This window comes from Megachile rotundata, chromosome 8 (genome assembly GCF_050947335.1).
Source record: "Megachile rotundata isolate GNS110a chromosome 8, iyMegRotu1, whole genome shotgun sequence".
Lineage (NCBI taxonomy): Eukaryota > Metazoa > Arthropoda > Insecta > Hymenoptera > Megachilidae > Megachile > Megachile rotundata.
The window spans coordinates 13,987,243-14,013,049 of record NC_134990.1 but is presented as its reverse complement, the minus strand read 5'-3'; the positions used below and the strand labels follow the sequence as shown (position 1 = coordinate 14,013,049).

Here is a 25,807-nt window from a genome sequence, read left to right as displayed (position 1 = left end):
TGGGATTCGGGGAATTTGGGATTCGGGGAATTTGGGATTCGGGGAATTTGGGATTCGGGGAATTTGGGATTCGGGGAATTTGGGATTCGGGGAATTTGGGATTCGGGGAACTTGGGATTCGGGGAACTTGGGATTTGGGGAATTTGGGATTTGGGGAATTTGGGATTTGGGGAATTTGGGATTCGGGGAATTTGGAATTTAGGAATTTGGGATTTGGGAATTTGGGATTCGGGGAATTTGGGATTCGGGGAATTTGGGATTCGGGGAATTTGGGATTCGGGGAATTTGGGATTTGGGAATTTGGGATTCGGGGAATTTGGGATTCGGGGAATTTGGGATTCGGGGAATTTGGGATTCGGGGAATTTGGGATTCGGGGAATTTGGGATTCGGGGAATTTGGGATTCGGGGAATTTGGGATTCGGGGAATTTGGGATTTGGGGAATTTGGAATTCGGGGAACTTGGGATTTGGGGAACTTGGAATTTGGGGAATTTGGGATTTAGGGAATTTGGGATTTGGGGAATTTGGGATTTGGGGAATTTGGAATTCAGGGAACTTGGGATTTGGGGAACTGGGGATTTGGGGAATTTGGGATTTGCGGAATTTCAAATCTAGGGAATTTGGGGTTTTGGAAATTTGAGATTTGGAAACTAGGGAATTTTGAAATAGAGGAATTTGGTACCTGGGGAATTTGGAATCTAGGGAATTTTGAATTCAAGGAATTCGGAATCTGAACTAAAATTGAAAGTGATTAAATACTCACTAGCTATTAATTATTTACCAAAATTGAACTTAATGGACTACTTACTAGCAATTGAATGTTTACCAAAATTGAAAATAATTGACTACGTACTATTAACTGACTGTTCACTATAATTGAACAAATTTGATAACAATATTTTACCAAATGCAGTCATCATTAAATGCAGTAATCGTTATAGTATAATGCAGAAAATAAAAAAGAACGTGGATCTCGCAATGAATGCAGATTCGAAGCGACAAAAATTGATCTCATACCTGGTTGTACAACGCCTTCATTCGACTAGCCATTTCGTTTGAAGCTTTGAGCACCCAGAATATAAATTAGATTGCACGTGGCGATTCCACGTTTCCTTTGTGAACTGGCTTAATTGTTCTACGAAATTAAAGCACCACCACACTGGTTTCGCGATACTGTAGAGGTAACATTGTCACGTGATATGAACAGTTTTGTACAAAAATTTAGTAACTTGTTCATAGAATTTATTTACCGTGGTATTAAGGTAACTTGAAACACATTTTAGTTTTTCAATTGTAGATTCGGTAGTTCATCGATTTAATTAAATATTTTATTACTGTAATTTATGATTGCCTTATGTTTTAATGCATCGTGTTAAATCTGTAACTAAAACGTTCCACCCCTTCGTTAAATGTTTCTACAAAATCTTCTTTTCTTCCTGTACTTTCCCCTTCAATTCTCACATATTTTTCTTATTTCATTCAGGCACTCGTTTCGATGATTTTCGCCACTGTTTTCAGCGATCTTCCATTCAGTGGCTTCCATTTCCTTGGTTGTTTTCGAATGCACAAACGACGACTTTCGTTTTCTCTTCCGCTATTTCACTGCATCGCACTGCGATTTCCGGAACATCTGAAACAAACACGTTCGATCACTCACGCTGAAAATCAGATCGCACGTGCGATAACGAACGAAAGTGTACGCGAAAGTCCATAAACGCGTTAATTGACTACGCACTTCGCGACCACGCGATCGTGATGGATGAACAACTTTTGGCATGAAGACCCACTTTGAATTAGCGCAAATTTAACACGAGAAAGTTGGCATCTTATGAGATCTGTGTATCGTTATTTTATATCTCGAACGATAAATCAGGACCACACACGTTCTCTTCAAGAGAAAAAGACCCTATTATTCATTTCATTTCACCGTGATACCGTATCATTTATCCGGGCTGTTCGGAGAAATACTAAAATTGCAATATACTGCGTTTATTTTAGTATTTGGAATTTCAGAGATTTGGAAATATAGGGACTAATGGGTATAGGGTTGTAAGAATGTGGTTGTAAGAAACTATAGTTGCAGGGATCTAGAGATGTTAGTAGGAATATTAGGGATCTATGGATCATAGATACCTAGGGATATATTAGAAGCAATTAATAGGAATATTAGGATTCTATGGACATTAGGTATCTAAGGATAATTGGAATCTAGGAATACTAACAATCTTGGGATAGTGGGAAACTGGGAAATTGGGAACTTTGGGAATTTAGAATCTAGTGAATTTGGGATTTAGGAAATTTAAAATCTAGCGACTTTTGAATATAGGGAGTTTGGGATTTAGGGAATTGGGAATTTAAGGAATTTCGAATATAGGGAATTCGGAATTTCGAGAATTTAAAATCTCGAGAATTTCAAACATAGGGACTTTGGAATCTAGGGAATTTTGAATATAGCGAATTTGGAATCTAGGGAATTTGGAATTTAGAGAATTTGGAATTTAGGGAATTTGGAATTTAGGGAATTTGGAATTTAGGGAATTTGGAATTTAGGGAATTTGGAATTTAGGGAATTTGGAATTTAGGGAATTTGGAATTTGGGGAATTTGGAATTTAGGGAATTTGGAATTTAGGGAATTTGGAATTTAGGGAATTTGGAATTTAGGGAATTTGGGATTTAGGGAATTGGGAATTTAGGAAATTTGGAATTTAGGGAATTTGGAATTTAGGGAATTTGGAATTTAGGGAATTTGGAATTTAGGGAATTTGGAATTTAGGGAATTTGGAATCTAGGAAATTTGGAATTTAGGGAATTTGGAATTTAGGGAATTTGGAATTTAGGGAATTTGGAATTTAGGGAATTTGGAATTTAGGGAATTTAGAATTTAGAGAATTTGGAATTTAGGGAATTTTGAATTTAAGGAATTTGGAATTTAGGGAATTTGGAATTTAGGGAATTTGGAATTTAGGGAATTTGGAATTTAGGGAATTTGGAATCTAGGGAATTTGGAATTTAGTGAATTTGGAATCTAGGGAATTTGGAATTTAGAGAATTTGGAATTTAGTGAATTTGGATTTTAGGGAATTTGGAATTTAGAGAATTTGGAATCTAGGGAATTTGGAATTTAGAGAATTTGGAATCTAGGGAATTTGGAATCTAGGAAATTTGGAATTTAGTGAATGTGGATTCTAGGTAATTTGGAATTTAGAGAATTTCGAATATAGGGAATTTGGAATTTAGTGAAATTGGATTCTAGGGAATTTGCAATTTAGAGCATTTGGAATCTAGAGAATTTGGAATCTAAGAAATTTGAGATCTAGGGAATTTGGGATCTAGAGAATTTGAAATTTTGAGAGTTTTGAATCTAGAGAATTTGGATTCTTGAGAATGTGGGATCTAGGGAATTTTGAATAAAAGGAATTTCGAATTTAGGGAATTAGAAATTTGGGAAATTTGGAATCTAAATAATTTGGGATCTAAGGACTTTGGAATCTAGGGAATTTGGAATTCAGAGCAAGGGTACTAGGGAATTTGGAATTCAGAGAGGGTACTGGGGAATTTAGGGATATTTGGAAGCTAGGGATACTGTGAATCTAGGGATATTTAGAAAGTAGAGATATTGAGAATTTGGGGTTATTATAAATCTAGGGATCTTCGAATTTAACTATAAATCTACTTATTTGGAAATCTGAGAATACAAGAATATTTGCAGTCTTGAGATATTAGAGCTTTAGATACGACATAATTTAAGAATACTAGGGAATAATTTAACACTAAATTAACGCACGTCTGATCAGACCAAGAAATAAACCAGACAAAGAAATAAAATATACATGATTGTTTATGTTGACAAAAGTTAATATTTTGACAAAAGCTTCCCAATAATTTCTGAAACTCAAAACAAGAAACCTAAAATCCATCATTCTGATGGGTTCCGTAAATCTACCTAAAAATCGACTCTAAGAATACGACTATAGAGTACTTGTTCTGCCTCACAATACCATCGTTACCGTGGCATTTATTAATAAATCCAGTTTTAACGACTATGCAAAACACGTTATTGTCATGGACGAAGTATATCGCGAGGAATAAACGAGCGAACGCCACGTTGAATGACGCGCGTGAAAATGAAGAAAGCGCAGAGGAATCGAGAATAAGCTGCGGACACGACGTATTTGTTATAACGAAGCCAACAAAAAGAAACACGGAGTGGCCGCCGCGAGCTTGAAATAATTTGGCAAGACAGAATACTTTTGCCGGAACGTGTCATAATTCCGTTCGTGTTGCTTTTACTACCGTCTGCCCGAACAACTTAACACATCAAGCTCTTTTTCACGTATTTTTCTTGTACGAAGATATTCTAACATGTCTAATAATTATTTCTGTAACGAGATATCGTGTATCGCTATTAAAATTTAATCGGAGACTTTATGTAGAAAGAATTATCTCAGAAATAACTTATTTTTGAGAATGCGTGATAAACGAGCGAATACCGAAGAATTAACCGAAGCACACAACCATCCTTTACCTCGAAATATGACAGTATGAAAGCGTAGCGACAAAGTAATATCAAACGCGAAACCCGAAACCGTCGTTTTGACTAGTGTCGCACTACATCATCACAGATTTGCGGATTATCCAATTAAAATATTTGCAATTTATCGTTTAACGGAAAAGAGAGGTATGTTAATACGCTAATGTTCGAACTAGTGTCGTGTCTAAAAATAATGCGAAAGATACACGACACCGACTGTCGTTCATACACGATAAATAAACTCTCCAGCGACTAATTTTAAACCAATTCCACGGAATTGCCTTCTGATATACTTGAAAACAAAAACGCAACTAGCGCGAAGTTTTTAACTGTAGAATTATGATAATGGAGTCGGGTGTCTGGACGACTGTGGTATTCTTCACGGGACTTTACGATCGGCGCTCGTCGTTATTTCACAGAAGAATTATCCTGTTATCTTCGGGGAAAGAGAAAATAGAGAATATTTCGAAGCTGAGATTGGCTAATGGTGGACCTAATGTACGGGTTCACGTGTAAATAAAACTTTGCAAATGGGGAAAGGTGCTGGGGATTTATCGGTCGAGTCGGAGGGTGGTTACGTAGGTTAGGTGGAATAATTTTTTGGTAAAATTCAGAATTAGTGGAATAAATTTTTAGTGGGACTCAGAATTATTAAGTAGAGTCTTTAGTAGGACTCAAAGTAATAAAATAAAATAATTCCTTCTCAAATATCAAGGTCTTCCAACCCTCTTACACTAATTTAACGAAGACTAATAATAAAAAGTAAAATAAATTTTTCAGTAAAATTCAGAATAATAAAATAAAATAACTCCAACAAAATTGAGAATAATAAAATAAAATTTAAAATAATAAAATAAAATAACTCCAATAAAATTTAGAATAATAAAATAAAACTGTGAACTAAAATTCCCAATAATAAACCAGAATAATACACAAAATATCTTCCAATGCTAAAATCGTAAATTTAATCCAGATTTATATCGTTTTTCCACATAATCCGCCTATCTCCCCCAATCTTTTTTTACCTCATACATTCTGACAAGTATATAGTCTGCTAATTATAACGATAGTAAACGAATCGAAATCGACTCGCTGAAATGTAATACCCCGACGCAGTCTCGTGATTCGAAAAACGAAAATAGGACGGTCAAAAAGTTTCGGGATTTTAAAGTCGAAATTTTATGCGGATCATTTTTAGATTTTTGTCGAGATTCGGCGTACGCCAGAGCTTGACAGAGAAAATAGACCGTGAAACATAGATGAGTTTGGCAAGGGAGCATCGACTGACAGACATCTCATTGTACATTGTGGATTGTAAATTTTGCATTGTTTCGTAACGAGTGCATTCTGATCGGTGTTTTTTTAATTGCGGTTGTTCGATCGTTATTCATTCTTAAAGTTGGCACTGTTTGTGAGTAACAATTTATCATTGTCGAATGTGCATTTAAATGTGGAATATATAAAATGTTTAAAGATGATTGAAATGTTTTTATAGGAGAATTTTTATGAAAATCATTAGGTATGTACAGTGTTGAAATTTACTGGGATGTGAAACAGGGTGTAGTAAAATTAATTCATTAAAAATATGATTAGTAAAAATTCAATATGTGAATATTATTGAACAGCAATTTAATTTTAGACTATTTCTTATTTTTTAAATATTATATTGTTCTTTTTACCTGATTGTAAAAAATAGGAAGACTATTTTGGTACTTGATATTCCATCACTGTATTGAATAATTAAATCATCCTTTATAATGTAAGAATTAATTTGAGTTAGTAATGCAAAAGTTACATATGAAGAATAAATTTAATATAGCAAAAATATAATATAAGAAAGTATAAAAATATTATAGTGAGTGTAATACAGTAAATTATGAAATTAATATAGTGAATGTAACAATATACAGTATAAACGTATTATCAGGAAATGTAGTAGAGTAAAATATAAGAATGTAACATAGTAAAATGCAGGGTGACACAACTAGTGTAGGTCCCTGAAATGAGGGATAGCTGACGTGATTCTGAATAAGATTTCCCTTTGCAAAAATGGGGTATGAAGCTTCGTTTTTGAATTATTAAGGAAAAACACGGACCAATCAGAGCGCGAGGGTTACGCATGCGCAGATGCGAGAGCGGCGGCTTCGAATAACGCGTAGTTATCCAATGCGTAGTAATGCAACGCGTGGTAATCCAACGCGTAGTAATCCAACGCGTAGTAATACAACGCGTAGTAATACAGCGTGTGGATATCTAACGCGTAATAATCCAGCGCGTGGATATTTAACGCGTAGTAGTCCAACGCGTAATAATGCAGCGCGTGATAATTCTAAGCGTAGAAATCTAACGCGTAGTTAACCGACGCTTAGTAATCCAACGCGTAGTAATACAACGCGTAGTTAACCAACGCGTAGTAATACAGCGTGTGAATATCCAACGCGTAGTAATTCAACGCGTAATAATGCAGCGCGTGGTAATTCTAAGCGTAGGAATCTAATGCGTGGTAATCCAACGCGTAGTAATCCAGCGTGTGGATATCTAACGCGTAGTAATCCAGCGCGTGGATATTCAACGCGTGGTAGTCCAACGCGTAGTAATTCAACGCGTGATAATTCTAAGCATAGGAATCTAATGCGTGGTAATCTAACGCGTAGTTAACCAACGCGTAGTAATCCAACGCGTAGTAATACAACGCGTAGTAATACAGCGTGTGGATATCCATCGCGTAGTAATCTAGCGCGTGCATATTCGACGCGTAGTAATTCAACGCGTAATAATGCAGCGCGTGGTAATTCTAAGCGTAGGAATCTAACGCGTAGTAATCTAACGCGTAGTTAACCAACGCGTAGTAATCCAACGCGTAGTAATCTAACGCGTAGTTAACCAACGCGTTGTAATCCAACGCGTAGTAATACAGCGTGTGAATATCCAACGCGTAGTAATACAGCGTGTGAATATCTAACGCGTAGTAATCTAGCGCGTGCATATTCAACGCGTAGTAATTCAACGCGTAATAATGCAACGCATGATAATTCTAAGCATAGGAATCTAATGCGTGGTAATCTAACAGACACCGTAAAAATATAAAAATTGTTACAAACGTCTCTATAAAAATATCTAAACCGTTCTAATAAACTCCGCACAACACAAACCGCAATAATAAACCTCACAATACCAACATTTTCCTCAACTTATTTTTCAACCTAACGAGATTGAATAAAATTTATGTCGGCTGCATTACGTGTCAGCATCGAAAAGGCACTCAGTGTCGTTAAACTGTCAAAAGTAGTTTATATTCCCAAGAAAAGTGTTCATAGAATTTCCTAGCGGAAAACTTCTACAAGGATAAATACGTGGTACATTTTTTAACCGCTAAACAGCAAGTTTTATATGCAAAGAAAGATCGAAGTATGTAAATTCATAGAAAATACCGAGGCTTATTTTTACCTCGTAGAACGTCACGACCTAATAAGAAAAAGGTTAAAGACCTTGCTTTAAATTTACTTTGTGACATTGTTTCCTTTCAGTAGTATAACTCTATAGAGTATTTATAACACTTCGATTCTAGTGCATCGATACCGTGAAGCTTTCACAGAGGCGCTCCATAAGGGTAGCAAATAATCGTATTAATAGGGCAATTGCGGGCAAGCGTATAGATATAGCGAAGACAGTGGCATAAAAGCTTCCATCAGTCTATGGAATCATCGGCATTTACCCTAGTTTCCCTTCTTTTTCATAACGCATAATTTTCCTCCCCTGAAAAATTAAGGGAGGTATTCCGCGAACATCGCCAACGATTTAATCGGTGGATTAATTTCATTCGCGGCATTTCAGCTCGAAATGTCCTCATTAATTCCATCTTTTGAAGTCCAAAAATAATTTTCACTGTAAAAATGCACTTTTGCAAAAAATACCCAGTGCAGTTACGAATCGAACTTGGCAATATTCGTCAAAATTTATCGCCGACGTATCTGTAAATAGTCCGATTACATAATTTTCGAAATACCGTGAAACACCTATTTCACACTCCGTTGAACTAGAGGAAACTAGAATATAGGCATGCCGTATATAAATGTAACGATATACTCGCAAACAGCGACAAGAAATAATTTTGATCAGACAAGTTCTTCTCTCTGGGGTTCGTATCAATTTTTAATTAGTTATCGTAATTATTTATTACTCTCTTACCGAGGCTACCCGAGAGCCAACCTATCCTTGATTTCATTATTTAGTTTGCCCCAGTTTAGCAACAGTCAGATACACTTAGCGGCTTAAGGCTGCATTATTCACTGATTAATATCCGCAGGAAACCAATTTTCCTTTTAAACATTTTTTTCATCTATGCAAAGATTACAGGGTATTTTAAATCGACGTTATTATTGGTATATCGTGGTATATTGCCACAGTACTTTAACTGACAGTTCTCTTGTTATATTGCAACTTTTATGTAGACTTATAGTATGTTATATTGCAATTTTTAGGTGGATTCTTACAGTATGTTCTTTTTGTTATATTGCAATTTTTAGGTGGATTTTTATAGTATGTTCTTTTGTTATATTGCAACATTTATGTAGATTCTTATGTACAGTACGTTCTTTCGTTATATTGCAACTTTCACATACACTCGTAGGTACAGTATGTTCTTTCGTTATATTGCAATTTTCATATACACTCCTATGTACACTACGTTCTTTCGTTATATTGCAATTTTTATGTAGACTCTCATTTACGGCACGTTCTTTCGTTATATTGCAGCTTTCATGTAAAGTCTTACGTACAGTATGTTCTTTCCTTATATTGCAACTTTTATATAAACTATTACGTACAGTATATTCTCTCGTTATATTGCAACTTCCATTTAGACTCTCACAGAATGATCTTTCCTTATATTGCAACTTTTATATAAACTATTACGTACAGTATATTCTCTCGTTATATTGCAACTTCCATTTAGACTCTCACAGTATGTTCTTTTGTTATATTGCAACTTCTACGTAGACAGTTATGCGCAGTACATTCCTTCATTATATTGCAACTTTTATATAGACTCCTACAGCATATGCTTTTGTTATATTGCAGTTTTTATGTAGACTCCTATGTACACTACATTCTTTCATTATATTGCAACTTTTATATAGACTCTTACAGTATGTTCTTTCGTTATATTGCAGCTTTTATGTAGACTCTTATGTACAGTACATTCTTTCATTATATTGCAACTTTTATATAGACTCTTACAGCATGTTCTTTCGTTATATTGCAGCTTCTATGTAGACTCTTATGTACACTACATTCTTTCATTATATTGCAACTTTTATATAGACTCTTACAGTATGTTCTTTCGTTATATTGCAGCTTTTACATAGACTCCAATGTACACTACATTCTTTCATTATATTGCAACTTTTATCTAGACTCTTACAGCATGTTCTTTCGTTATATTGCAGTTTTTATGTAGACTCCTATGTACAATACATTCTTTCATTATATTGCAACTTTTACATAGTCTCTTACAATACGTTCTCTCGTCATATTGCAACTTTTATATAAACCCATACATCACGTTCTCTCGTTATAACTTTCTACAAACTCCAACCCAAAGTACCAAACTTCCCTCGTTATATCGCCACTTTCCCATCTTCTTCGACCAAAAACCCCAGAAAAGTTCTACTATCAACCAGATAAAATTGCAGAATTTCTAACATCGTTAACGATACGTAAAAGTTAAACGTTCGACGTTATCGATGCTTATCGTTTCTCATAGCACAGTGACGTCAATGCAGTCGCTTTTGTTTTATTCGTTTACAAGCTCAAAGCACGACGTCGGTGCGCGCGGTTTATTTAACCGCAGCTGCAGCTGCATGAAGTTATAAATGCTGACAAAACCAATGCGCGCCTCTGTCTGACGGTACGCTCGGCACCCACCACTGCTATTTCCGAGCAACGTTGTCTCTTTTTCCACCTTTCATCCACCCTTTTAATGGCCTACCTGTTCTCACGCAACCGTTCGTCACCTTTGTGCACTGGGTTTTATATTTAACGCTTCGATTACTGCGCGTTCGAGGGAAACTTCCGGGTTTCTTTATTAGATTTTGAAATTTACTGGGTTTTGGAATTTGATTAAGTTTGGAATTTGAGAAGTTTGGAGTTTGGGAATTTGCTGTGTTGTGATTTTGGGGTATGTTCTTTGGTAGGTGACGAATTTTTGGATTTTGTGGGGGAATTTTTGAATTTTGGGGCTTTCGGGAGTTTGAGGATGTGGGAATTTGAGTTATTGGATTTAGGGAAGATTGGGAATTTGGGAGTTTGAGGTTTTGGAAGTTTGGGACGTTTGGAAGATTGGAATTTTGGAAATTTGGGACTTAGGGAGCGTGGAACGTTAGAAATTTGGGACTTTGGAAGTTTGGGACCTTGGGAGTTTGGGGTTCTGGAAGTTTGGGACTTTGGGAGTGTGGAATTTTGAGAGGTTGGGACTTTGAGAGTTTGGGACTTTGAGAGTTTGGGACCTTGGGAGTTTGGGGTTCTGGAAGTTTGGGACTTTGGGAGTGTGGAATTTTGAGAGGTTGGGACTTTGAGAGTTTGGGACTATGAGAATTTGGGACTATGAGAGTTTGGAACTTTGGGAGTTTGGGACTTTGGGAGTTTGGAACTTTGGGAGTTTGGGACTTTGGGAATTTGGGACTTTAGAAATTTGGGACTTCGAGAGTTTGGGGTTCTGGAAGTTTGGAACTTTGGGAGTGTGGAAGTTTGAGAGTTTGAAACCTTGAGAGTTTGGGATTTTGAGAGTTTGGGACTATGAGAGTTTGGGACTTTGAGAGTTTGGGACCTTGGGAGTTTGGGGTTCTGGAAGTTTGGGACTTTGGGAGTGTGGAATTTTGAGAGGTTGGGACTTTGAGAGTTTGGGACTATGAGAGTTTGGGACTATGAGAGTTTGGAACTTTGGGAGTTTGGGACTTTGGGAGTTTGGAACTTTGGGAGTTTGGGACTTTGGGAATTTGGGACTTTAGAAATTTGGGACTTCGAGAGTTTGGGGTTCTGGAAGTTTGGAACTTTGGGAGTGTGGAAGTTTGAGAGTTTGAAACCTTGAGAGTTTGGGACTTTGGGAGTTTGGGACTATGAGAGTTTGGGACTTTGAGAGTTTGGGACCTTGGGAGTTTGGGGTTCTGGAAGTTTGGGACTTTGGGAGTGTGGAATTTTGAGAGGTTGGGACTTTGAGAGTTTGGGACTATGAGAGTTTGGAACTTTGGGAGTTTGGAACTTTGGGAGTTTGGGACTTTGGGAATTTGGGACTTTAGAAATTTGGGACTTCGAGAGTTTGGGGTTCTGGAAGTTTGGAACTTTGGGAGTGTGGAAGTTTGAGAGTTTGAAACCTTGAGAGTTTGGGACTTTGAGAGTTTGGGACTATGAGAGTTTGGGAATTTGAGAGTTTGGGACTTCGAGAGTTTGGGATTCTGGAAGTTTGGGACTTTGAGATTTTGAAACCTTGAGAATTTGGGACTTTGAGAGTTTACGACGTTTGGAAGTTTGGACCTTTGGGAGTTTGGAGTTTTGGAAGTTTAGGACTTTGGGAATGTGGTACTTAACATTAATGGCTGACTCTTGTTTCATCCGCCCACTTAGAAGGTTAAGTGTCTGGTTAAGTATAAAGGGTCACTGCACGTGTCCGAGATAAATGGCGAACACAGAAAAGAAAATACGAAAAGAATTTCTGCTGGAGTCTCCGGAGAGCGATGGAGATTAGTATGATTGTAGCACTTAGAAAAATCGGTGGAAAAAGTGTTGGCACGTGTTCAGATGTTGCTAAAGTTTTCTCGAACGATCGTCTGAATGTCATTAATGTTGAAATGTGACTTTCATGTTGAGTCGTTGGCCAAATTTTTAAGAAAATTCGGAACATTCAGAAGTGCGTCTTTATAGCTTGGGTTGCTTAATCCTCGGAAGGCGGAACCTGGTCTTTGCTGACTCAACCTATGATTTAGAGATTAACCCTCGGAAGATGAATGCTCTGTGACTGGGAAGATAAACGAATACGATACCACTTTGATCTGGGACAGCTATAAAATGTATAAGAAGGTTCACATATATTTACGAGTGAATGATTGTGTCATTCATTGGAGAAGATTTAATTTAATTTAAAATTTCTTTTTATTAGTTTTTTTGAGTTTTGAGGATTTAGTGGGATTCGGATAATTCGATGATCAAAAATTTAAGGATTTATGGATTCAGGGATTTAAAGGTTCAAGGATTGGAAGATTAAAAAATTTAAGGATTCAAGGATTCAAGGATTCAAGGATTCGAAGATTCAAAGATTCAAGGATTCGAAGACTAAAAGATTCGAAGACTCAAGGATTCGAAGATTCAAGGATTCGAAGACTCGAAGATTCAAAGATTCAAGGATTCGAAGACTCAAGGATTCGAAGACTCAAGGATTCGAAGGCTCAAGGATTCGAAGACTCAAGGATTCGAAGACTCAAGGATTCGAAGACTCAAGGATTCGAAGACTTAAGGATTCGAAGACTCCAGGATTCAAAGCCTCCAGGATTCGAAGACTCAAGGATTCGAAGACTCAAGGATTCAAAGCCTCCAGGATTCGAAGACTCCAGGATTCGAAGACTCAAGGATTTAAAGATTCCAAGATTCAAGGATTCAAGGACTTAAGTATACATAGATTCAATATGTAAAATTATTATAAAAATTATTATAAATTATTACAAAAAATTCGCAAAAAATCTTGAAGATTGAAGGACCAAAGATTCATAGACTTCGTATAAAAAATTATTATTGAAACCTTGCATAAATTATTATAAAAATATAGTAAAAAGTCTCGAAGAGTTAAGGATCAAATATTCATAGATTTAATATGCAAAATCATTATAAAAATCCGGTATAAATTATTACAAAAAATTCGCAAAAAATCTTGAAGATTGATGGACCAAAGATCCATAGACTTCGTATAAAAAATTATTATTGAAACCTTGCATAAATTATTATAAAAATTTATAAAAAGATTGGAAGATCGCAAGATCAGAGATTCGATACAAAAAAACTATAAATCTTGTTCAACTTTTAATTCAAACAAAAAAAGATATAGCCTTGCTTTCATATCAACGTAGATTAAACATACAGAAACTTAGTTCATAGCATAAATTATAGAAAATCTGGTGAAGTTAGGTTACATGAAAATCTGCTAAAGTTTGGTTAGGTTACATGCAAACCTGGTAAAGTTAGGTTAGGTTGCATGAAAATCTCCTAAAGTTAGGTTAGGTTACATGAAAATCTTCTAAAGTTAGGTTAGGTTATCTGCAAACTTGGTAAAGTTAGGTTAGGTTATATGAAAATCTCCTAAAGTTAGGTTAGGTTACATGAAAATCTTCTAAGGTTAGTTTAGGTTATATACAAACTTGGTAAAGTCAGGTTAAGCTACATAAAAATTTGTAAAAAGACTCCAAGATCGATACATCAAAGATTCCAAGATTCAATATGAATAATTACTATAAAAATCTTTAAAATGCCTCAAAGAGTAGAGGATCAAATATTCATAGATTCCGCATATAAAATTATTATAAAAACCCAGTATAAATTATTGCAAAAAAGCCTAAAAGATCGAAGGATCAAAGATACGAAAAAATGTGAAGGTGAACGACACAGAAATAAAGATTGAGCGCGTGAAGCGTCCATCGATTTATCGTCATCGTCTCTCCCGTTCGATGATTGATCGCCGCCGGAAGGCGGAAGAATTTATGGCTGTTATCGCGGCGCAAAACCACGGAGCAAAACCAAGGCTTCCTAAATTCTTGTCGCCGCTATTCTCGCCCTAGAGCTCGTCTAGCGGAAATACACGCGCGTCCCACGGCGAATAGAATTAGAAACACAAAAGTTTCATTGCTCGTCGTTGAAATTCTATCAGCTAAAATAATGGTGGCCATTGTTGCCGATCCGAACGGTATCGGTGTTCGATCTGCGAGACTTATTATAGCGTACGTACAGCGAATTCATTGTGGCAGAAAAGACAACATCGGGCGGACAGCGAGACCAGTCACGAACGCTTTGAAATAGTTTTAAATGGATCGTGCAGCTAATGGAACTTCGAGCCAGTAATAATAGAAACAAATGATTCTAAAGATATTATAAAGCCTCGTTACATCATGGAGTTTATACATAGGCACCGAAACAACTTGCATATTAACATTTTAAACGATTTTGACGCGTTCGAGGATTTATGTGGCTCTTTGACAACTGCAGTGTGAAATATGCTGTTTGATATGTGACAAACATATGGTTTTTTCAAAAATATTTGTGTATTGTATGTGTGTGTTATTTAGTTTTCATGTGTATGTGTATCATTTTTATTAACATATGTGATGGACATATGTTTTCTTCAAAAATATATATATATTGCATGTATGTGTTATTTATTTTTCATGTGTGCATGTATCATTTCTATTAACATATGTGTAATATGTGACAGACATATGTTTTCTTCAAAAATATATATATATTGCATGTATGTGTTATTTATTTTTCATGTGTGCATGTATCATTTTTATTAACATATGTGTAATATGTGACAGACATATGTTTTCTTCAAAAATATATATGTATATATTGCATGTATGTGTTATTTATTTTTCATGTATATATGTATCATTTTTATTAACATATGTGATAGACATATGTTTTCTTCAAAAATATATATATATTGCATGTATGTGTTATTTATTTTTCATGTGTGCATGTATCATTTTTATTGACATATGTGTAATATGTGATAGACATATGTTTTCTTCAAAAATATATATATATTGCATGTATGTGTTATTTATTTTTCATGTGTGCATGTATCATTTTTATTAACATATGTGTAATATGTGACAGACATATGTTTTCTTCAAAAATATATATGTATATATTGCATGTATGTGTTATTTATTTTTCATGTGTGCATGTATCATTTTTATTAACATATGCACATATGCACATGTGCATATATGCTCATATGCATATTATTAACATATTACATTCATGGACATATATTTATAATATGTGTTTGTGTGTCATTTATGTATTATATGCACATGTGTAATTTAAAGAATACATTCATATATTACATATGCACATATCATTTGAAAGAATATATTATTCATATGTGATATGTACATGTATCATTTGAAAGAATATATTATGCATATGTTACACATACACATATCATTTGAAAGGACATATTATTCATCATATGTGCATATATCATATGTGCACACATTTATCATATGTACATATATCATATGTGAATACACTTATCATATGTACATACATCATATGTGCACACATTTATCATATGTACATACATCATATGTGAATACACTTATCATATGTACATATATCATTGCAAAGAATATTTTACGCATGTATGATTTAAAAGACTGTTTTACTCATATGTTACATATACACACATCATATAAAAGCACACATTACCTACACCATATGCATACATCACTTCAAAACACACATGTACACAACTTAAAAAGACAGTTCAGCAGACTCGACTGAGATCCAAATCTGACAGAAAATTAATAAATAAGAACAATCGAAAATTCACAAGGAATGAAGTAATAATGAAAATACTCAAAAAGACAGATCGTTTACCAAGATTACAAGACATGGAAGACATCCAAGAAGAGTCTCAGATTTAGGTGAAGTAAAATGCTCGTGGAACTAATCGATCATGCATGGCGAATGACAGGTATCTCTCGCATATCTGACAAATCGATCGTACGTAACTTCCACGTAAATTGAGAAGACAGGATAACGTTAACAGGCGATTGACACCGAGTAGAACGGCGACACGTGTCGGTGCAGGTCTCGTGCGTAAACTCGGCTCAGCCTGAAACGATCGGCTAGTCAGTCTACGCCAGAAATAGTTCCTTCTGGCCGTCGTATTTTTAAATAATTTCGAGACGACCTACGACAATTGCGAGGCACGCGGCACGTTTTAGCTGATTAAGTACTTCGTTAAGGGGTGATTTATAATTCTTGATCTTTGGATCTTTGCGCATTTGGTACTTTTAGTATTTGGTTGTGGATTTGGGGAGTTGGGAATTTGAGGATGGTTATTTTAGGGTGAGAGGATTTGGTAAACGATGGATAGTTGAGGATGTGGTGAGCTAAGGGTGGATAGTTGAGGATGTGGTAAGATAGGGGTGGATAGTGGAGGATGTGGTAAAATAGGGGTGGATAGTGGAAGATGTGGTAATTTAAGGTAGTTGAGGATTCAGGAGATATTTTAGGAGGTACAATTTTGGCGGTTTGAATATTTGAGGGGATGGAAATTTGGGATGCGCATATTTAGAGAGATGGGAATTTGGGGGTTGAGAATTTAGGAACTTGAGAATGTGGGAAAAGATATTTGAGAATTTGGTATTTTAGAAGCTTGAGAATTTAGGGATTTAATAATTTGGAATTTGGGTATTTGGGGGTGTGGTAATTTTAGGGTGAATAGTTGAGGATTCAGGAGATATTTTAGGAGGTACAATGTTGGGGGTTTGAATATTTGAGGAAATGGAAATTTGGGATTCGCAAATCTAGAGATGTGGAAATTGGGGGTGTAAGAATTTAGAGACGTGGGAATTTGGGGATGTAAAAATTTAGAAATATAGGAATTTGGGGGTGTCAGAAAGTGGTAATTTGAGAATTTAGGAATTTAGAAATTTGAGGGTGTGAAAAATTGGGAATGTGAGAATACCGTGACCTAACATTTGGGAATTCCCTAAAACCCTAAAACCTAAAAAATTTGGAACCCTAAAACCTAAAAAATTTGAGACTTTAATACCTCAAAAATTTGGAACTCTAACCTCAAAAATTTGAGGCCCTAAAACCTAAAAAATTTGGAACCCTAAAACCTCCAAAATTTGAGACTTTAATACCTCAAAAATTAGAAACCCTAAAACCTCAAAAATTTGAGACCCTGAAACCTCAAAAATTAGAAACCCTAAAACCTCAAAAATTTGAGACCCTAAAACCTCAAAAATTTGGAACCCTAAAACCTCAAAAATTTGGAACCCTAATCTCAAAAATTTGAGACCCTAAAACCTCAAAAATTTGGAACCCTAATCTCAAAAATTTGAGACCCTAAAACCTCAAAAATTTGGAACCCTAACCTCAAAAATTAGAAACCCTAAAACCTCAAAAATTCGAGACCCTAAAATCTCAAAAATTTGAAACCCTAAAACCTCAAAAATTAGAAATCCTAACCTAAAAAATTAAAAACCCTAACCTCAAAACTTTGGAACCCCACCCCCAAAGACTTGCCAGAATAAAAAAATGTACCTCGGCAATTTAAAGGGTGGATATTGACGCAGATGCCAACTCACGAAGGGTGTGTTCCCTAGGGTTACACCCTAAACCATTAAAATATTCATTCGCATCGAATAACCGTGCAGCTCGCACCGTGAGGTTTCGTGTCGATAATTGCAGCGGATAATTCGTTAACTTTGGTAACATTAACCAGACCGTTCGCTCCCCTCCCGCGTTCTCCTGTTTTTCAAACTGCTGTGTTTAAAAGCTGATGTATGCAGTCGGTCTGTTTTGGTTGGACGGTATAAATACAATGGCCAAAAGCCGGGGAGCTCTCCTCGAATAAACACAGACGTTTCCTGACTTCGTTGGCTGGCACGAACGTACGTGAGAAAATTCAGAGGCCGGTGCTGACCGCAAAAATTTAGCGAGGACTCCCTACGTAAACCTTTTATTCAAATGACGGCAACATCGGCTTTTTGTTATCATTTTAGGTAATTTTAGGTTATTGTAGAATTGGAAGAGATGATAATTAAGGGCTGTGAGAATTTGTGGAAGTATAAATTTGGGATTTAGGAGTTTGAGAATGTAGAAATTTGGAAATTTGGGAGATTAGCTAGTTAGGAATTAACAAATGTAGAAATTTGGTCATTTTAGTATTGTAGAATTTGAAAATGTAGAAATTTGGGATATGAGAATTTGAGAATGTAGAAAGTTGGGAAATTAGGAAATGGGGAAATTGGGAAATGAGGAAATTAGGAATTTGGGAAATTAAGAAATGGGAAAATTGGGAATTGGGGGAATTAGGAAAGTGGGAAATTAGGAAATGGGGAAATTGGGAAATGAGGAAATTTGGAATCTGGGAAATTAAGAAATGGGAAAATTGGGAATTGGGAAATTAGGAAAGGGAGAAATTGGGAAATGGGGGAATGAGGAAATTGGGAAATTAGGAAATTGGGAAATTAGGAAATTGGGAAATTAGGAAATTGGGAAATTGGGAAATTGGGAAATTGGGAAATTGGGAAATGGGAAAATTATGAAATGGGAAAATTATGAAATGGGAGAATTGGGAAATGAGGAAATTAGGAATTTGGGAAATTAAGAAATGGGAAAATTGGGAAATGGGAAATTAGGAAAGGGAGAAATTGGGAAATGGGGGAATTAGGAAATTGAGAAATTGGGAAATGGGAAAATTATGAAATGAGAAAATTGGAAAATGAGGAAATTAGGAATTTGGGAAATTAAGAAATGGGAAAATAGGAAATTTGGCACGAACTTACGTGAGAAAATTCAGAGGCCGGTGCTGACCGCAAAAATTTAGCGAAGACTCCCTACGAAAACCTTTTATTCAAATGACGGCAACAACGACTTTTTGTTATGATTAAGATCGTTGAGAAAAATGGACCGGACGAAAATGAAGGAAAAAAAAGGAGATTGATGGTTTTGCATCGAAATGGAGGGATTTGTAGAGAATGAATACGAACGATAAATTGCGGAATTAGAATGTCAGATTGTATCAGAGAAATTAATAGGAGAGATTGTTAGGTGAAGCGCTATTTCGTTATGCTGTCACTTGAAGCTTTTTCTGTTTCAACATCAAGATCCGTTGCATAATAGATCATAAGACGGGAAGAAATGAATACCTGTTGCATAACGGGTTGATCGATCTTGGGGTTTGACAATGAGATGCTTTTTTTGGGGCGATGCTTAATTAAAACGTAAATATTGGTTGAGGAATTAGGAAGTTTGTGTTTTGAGGGTTTGGAGGTTTTTTGGGTGTTTTACAATTGGAAGGTGGAAGTTTGATAGGTTTTGGGGTTGAGGGATGGGAAGAGATGGTGGGTTTTTTAATTTCGAATTTGGGGGTTTGGATGTTGGGGAATTTGAGGGTGGGGAATTTAGGGAAAAGGGGTTTGAGAAGTTTGGAATTTGGGGAGTGAAAGAATTAAAAATTTAGGGGTGGAGAATTTGGAAAAGGTGGAGGGGAATTTAGAGATTTGGGGGGTTGGAAATTTAGGAATTTAGGTGGTGAGGAATTTAGAGATTTGGGGGGTTGGTAATTTAGGAATTTAGGTGGTGAGGAATTTAGAGATTTGGGGGGTTGGAAATTTAGAAATTTAGGAGGTTGAGAATTTAGAGATTTGGGGTGGAAATTTAGGGATTTAGGTAATTATTAATTTAGAAATTTAAAAATATACAGGGTTGAAAATTTATAAAATTACAAAATCGAAAATCTAGAAATTAAGGGGTTGAAAATTTAGAAATTCAGAAACTACAAAATTTAGAGGGTTGGTAATTTAGAAATTTAGCAAATGGGTAGGTTGGAAATATACAAATTTACAAACTTGCTATTTTAGAAATTCATAAACAATAAAATTGCCAAACTTGCAAATTTAAAAGTCCATAACCAAGAAAATTTGCAAACAACCCCTAATAAAAAATTCCCAAAATCCCCACCCATAAAATTTATAAACAACCCCACTAAAAAATTCCCAGAATCCCCACCCATAAAATTTACAAAAAACCCCAATAAAAAATTACGAAAATCCCCAACCACAAAGTTCGCAAACAACCCCACTAAAAAATTCCCAGAATCCCCACCCATAAAATTTACAAAAAGCCCCACTAAAAAATTCCCAAAATCTCCAACCACAAAATTTACAAAACACCCCAATAAAAAATTCCCAAAATCCCCACCCATAAAGTTTACAATCCACCCCAATAAAAAATTCCCAAAATCCCCACCCATAAAATTCCCAAACCACCTCAATAAAAAATTCCCCAAATCCCCACCCATAAAATTCACAAATTCATCCCAAAAGCTAATAGAAATCAAAGTTTTATGAAATGTCGGGTAATTACGGAATAAATATAGGCGTGTAGGAACCAAGAATAAGCAGATAAATCTATCGTAACAGGAATCTTAGCGTATACAAACGCTGTAATCGTTTATACGTTCAATTTACGCCTGTTCGATATTCACGAACGAGAATTACCGTAGTACCGCTGTCGATAGATCAAACAACGATAACAAATTTCACGAACATTAACCGAATATTACGTTCCGGTGTAATCGCGTATCAATTAAATTTCGGATAATTAACTCGCTTTAACACTTTGAAAATTCGCAGACTGATAGCGTTTCATAATTTACAACAATCGTAAATCGATAATTTACGACACGATATATAAAGATCAAACGAGTTAAAATGTGTGAAATTCTCGTATAAACCAACGTTCAAACTGTGCCAAAATCTGATAGGATGACAAAAATATTCTTAAATAAGTGCTTGGTGAAATACGTCGCTCGATATTATTTAACAAGGATTGTTTTCGGGGAGTAAACTAATCCGATTGTTCCTCCGCGACTAAATAAAGCGACATGCCTTGTCGACGATTATCTACGGTTAAGAACTAATAATTGATCTCGTTGAACCGTTGCCAAGACGCTCGTTGCTATACGTGTACGATATTAGATAAACCGTGGGTAATGAATGCAATATGTTGGACGATAAGCGGAAAATTGGGTGTCTTTGGGTGAGTTGTTGGAGGTTTTCATTTTGGAGACGGGGGTTGGGAGTGGGAGTTGGGGGAAGATGGTGGGATAGGGGGAAATTTGGGGGTGGGAGAATTTGGGAATTTGGGGATTTGGGAATTTGGGGATTTGGGAATTTGGGAATTTGGGGATTTGGGGATTTAGGGATTTACAAGGGTGGAAATTAGGAGATTTGGGGATTTAGAGATTTACAAGGGTGGAAATTTGGGGATTTGGGAATTTGGGAATTTAGGGATATGGGAATTTGGAGAATTAGGGATTTACAAGGGTGGAAATTTGGAAATTTGTAGATTTGGGGATTTGGGAATTTGGGGATTTACAAGGGTGGAAATTTGGGGATTTGGGAATTTGGGAACTCAGGGATATGGGAATTTGGGGATTTAGGGATTTACAAGGGTGGAAATTAAGGGATTTGGAAATTTAGGGGATTTGGGATTTTAGGGGATTTGGGAATTAGGGGATTTGGGAATTTAGGGGATTTGGGAATTAGGGGATTTGGGAATATAGGGATATGGGAATTTGGGGATTTAGGGATTTACAAGGGTGGAAATTTGGGAGTTTGGGGATTTAGGGATTTACAAGAGTGGAAATTTGGGGATTTTGGGATTTAGAGATTTACAAGGGTGGAAATTTGAGAATTTGGGAATTTGGGGATTTGGGGATTTGGGGATTTGGGGATTTGGGAATTTGGGGATTTGGGAATTTGGGGATTTGGGAATTTGGGGATTTAGGGATTTACAAGGGTGGAAATTTGGGGATTTGGGAATTTGGGAATTTGGCAATTTGGTGATTTGGAGATTTACAAGGGGGCAAATTAGGAAATTTTGGAATTTAGGGATTTGGATATTTACAAGGGTGGAAATTTGGAAATTTTGGAATTAGGGTATTTGTGAATTTGTGAATTTGAGAAGTTGGGGATATGGAAAATTAGGGACGTGAGAGTTTTGAAAGGTAAGAATTTAGGAAGGTGAATTAAAAAACGCAGAAATGTATGAATTTGAGGTTATAAGAAGTTTATAAAATAATAATCACGAGATCCTAAAATTTAATTACATAAAAATCATCTAGAGTCCAAAATATCACATTCTATTATATCCAAACGTAGAATACCACGCTCTAATCCTAACTCACTCTAGTTAGAACACCTAACCCTCATCCTAAATTCTAATATCCAAAGAAACTTAAATCTACCTTGCTCTAACCTATCACAATCCCAAATTTTTCACTATAACAAACTAAACAAATAAACCTTGAGAAATCTCCCAAACTTTACCGAACTAAAACATTAGTACTAACTTGCACTAACAATTACACATAATTTTGAAACGATCAAATCGTCTATCTCCAACCCCCTAAACTCACATTTAATCCACATCCCGTACCACATCTCCGCATCAGTTCACGTCAGTTTGCATTAAATCCGAACGTAAACTCCGGAGAAAGGGAAAGCCTGTTCGTAAACTCTCGCCAGAGTAAATATTCAGGCAGTAACATGTTATAAGGTCTGCTGCAGTCGCGATTGTTTCGATCTGACCGCATTTTGAAATCAGCGCGCGTATTTTTCTGATATCTCATAGCACCATTTATACAACAATTTATTGTACAAATACGCGTTATTCGAAGCTTCTTTCGGAATGCGTTGTTTGTTTATACGGTGGACGTATCGGACTCGAATTTCTTTTATTTTTCATCTTACGAGCGTGCTCGTTCAAATAAATGCTGGAACCGTGAATCCGTTATTACATCTCTTATTTTATTTTACTTTAAGTATCCTGGCTGGGGGAATAGGTGAACCATTGTGCGATTCCATTTCTTGGAACACATAAACATTTTATTATCCGCCCGTTAAATCACCACGGACGTACCTTGAATAGTAAGCGGACCGCGATAACCGGGCTGCGGATGAAAAGGCGGGGGTTTATAGAAGACACCGAAATGGGAGGTTTATCTGAATTTTGTATAATTTAGAAGTTGCGAACGGTAGATTTGAGGGAAATTAGAGCATGGGAGATGCGGAGGTGGAAGTTGGGGGTGGGAGATTGCGGTTGTGGAAGTTTGAGGAGCAGGAAATTTGAGAAATTGAGATTTAGGGGTTTGATGAGGGAATTTGGGAATTTGAGGTGGAGTTGTGGAAAGTTGGGGATTTCAGAAAGAGGGGATGTAAAAAATTGTGGATGTGAGAAGTTAGGGATGTAAGTTCAGAGTGAATTGCAGGTTTAGGAATTTGAAAAATAGGGGTCTTCATAAATTGTGGAAATGGAAATTCAAGAGTTGGAAGGTGGGAAAATATGAGGATTTAAAGAAGCTGAGAGTGTGGGAATTTGGGGATGAGTGAATTTGGGATTTAAGAGTTTGAGAATGAAGAAATTTGGAAATTTGGGTAATTAGCTAGTTAGGAATTGACAAATGTGGAAATTTGGTCATTTTAGTATTGTGGAATTTGAAAATGAAGAAATTTGTGATATAAGAGTTTGAGAATGTAGAAAATTGAGAAATTAGGAAATTAGGAAATGGGGAAATTGGGAAACGGGGAAATTGGGAAATAGGGAAATTGGGAAATGGAGAAATTAGGAAATGGGGAAATTAGGGAATTGAGAAATTAAGAAATGGGGAAATTAGGAAATGGGGAAATTGGGAAATGGGGAAATTAGGAAATGGGGGAATTAGGAAATTGGGAAATTAGGAAATTGACAAATTAGGAAATTGGGAAATTAGGAAATGGAGAAATTAGGAAATTGGGAAATGGGGAAATTGGGAAAGGAGGAAATTGGAAAATAGGGGAATTAGGAAATTGGGAAATTAGAAAATTGAGAACCTAGGAAATTGGGAAATTAGGAAATTGGGAAATTAGGAAATTAGGAAATTGACAAATTAGGAAATTGGGAAATTAGGAAATGGAGAAATTAGGAAATAGGGAAATGGGGAAATTGGGAAAGGAGGAAATTGGGAAATAGGGGAATTAGGAAATTGGGAAATTAGGAAATGGAGAAATTAGGAAATAGGGAAATTGGGAAATGGGGAAATTATGAAATGCGAAAATTGGCAAATGGGAAAATTAGGAAATTGGGAAATTAGGAAATGGAGAAATTAGGAAATAGGGAAATTAGGAAATTGGGAAATTATGAAATGGGAAAATTGGCAAATGGAAAAATTAGGAAATTGGGAAATTAAGAAATGGGGAAATTAGGAAATTCAGAAATTAGCAAAGTAGGAAATTAAAAAGTTATAAATAGTTGCAGAAACATAGAAATTTGGGACTTCAGAGCACCACAATTTTGAAATTTAAGAAATCAAGAATTCACAAACTCGAAAATGCAAGAATTTTAAAATCCATCAATTTATTCTCTGAAAAATGTTAGATAATTTAAAGTTACAAGTCTTCAGAACCTACGCAAATTTCAAATTTAATTCAACTACACAAAACTTTGAAACTCTAGAAAATCATTTATTCACTTTATAAACTTAAGAATTCCCAAATGTCACAACCAATTACAGTAATTATAAAGAAATTAATTAACGAGAAATTTAGAGACAATCATTCCAGTAGCTGTTGCTACACCGCCAAACAAGTATAGTCGCTCCATTGAAGCAATCCTAATTAGCGCTTCCTACATTAACGCACAGACAATATATATAATGCATAAATGGTCGCATGGTGTGAATGCTTTGAAAATGACATTAATGACGACATTCGAGCGTTGCAATAGCATCCCCTCCGTTCTGGAAATACATGCCAGTCCTGGCTGAACAGTCAGACGGACAAAAGCGTGTCAATGCCGTTTCACGACGATTATTATCGATCTCGACTACTGCATGGATAATTTATGGATTGTACACCCTTATTACGGCCTTACTTTTTTAAACAGAACTTTAGACAAATCTTCTTTAACGTTTCAAATGTTTGCTTAAAAGATACTGGTTAAACTTCCCGGAACACGTGCGCGTAAAAATAGCGACGAAACAGACAGAATATAGGCTCATTTAATTTCGGAAAGAGAACATTTTTTTTTCTGCACACTTCGGGGAGATATTTCTTTTTGGGTGAAAATGTTTTTTGGTGGAAAAGCACTTTGGTGCTGTTTTCAAATACTTTTGTATTTGTTGGGGGTGTTGAATTTTTAGGTGTGGAGATTTTTTAATTGGCTTGAGATTAGGAAGTTTGTCAAGCTTATGATTTTTTAGATTCTTACATTTTTAAATTGTTAGTCGGGTTTTAAAATTTCTAAATTTCTACGCTTTCGAATTTTTTAGATTCCTATATCTCTCTGCTATAATATCCCTAAATTCCTGTATTTCTGTACTCCGATGAAATATCATATCACTAGATTTTTACAGGGTGTCTCACAATTAGTGGTCCCTGAAATGAGGAGTAGGTGACACGATTCTGAATAAGATTTCCCTTTGCAAAAATGGGGTTTGAAGCGTCATA

The 25,807-nt window shown here is 35.8% G+C and overlaps 1 protein-coding gene across 3 annotated transcripts in view; it reads right to left on the bottom strand.

Moving 5' to 3' along the window:
• LOC100882239 (transmembrane protein 114) overlaps window positions 1–25,807 on the bottom strand; it is a 40,125-nt gene that overhangs the window by 10,234 nt on the left and 4,084 nt on the right. The window contains exons 2-3 of one of the 3 annotated variants that reach the window (XM_076535034.1): window positions 1,736–1,888; window positions 1,018–1,630 (exon numbers count right to left, since the gene is read on the bottom strand). In XM_076535034.1, coding sequence (XP_076391149.1) covers window positions 1,018–1,050 — 33 coding nt within the window. In that variant the 5' untranslated portion in view covers window positions 1,051–1,630; window positions 1,736–1,888. The remainder of the gene's footprint in view (window positions 1–1,017; window positions 1,631–1,735; window positions 1,889–25,807) is intronic. The other 2 variants (XM_076535033.1, XM_076535032.1) reach the window with 2 other exon arrangements.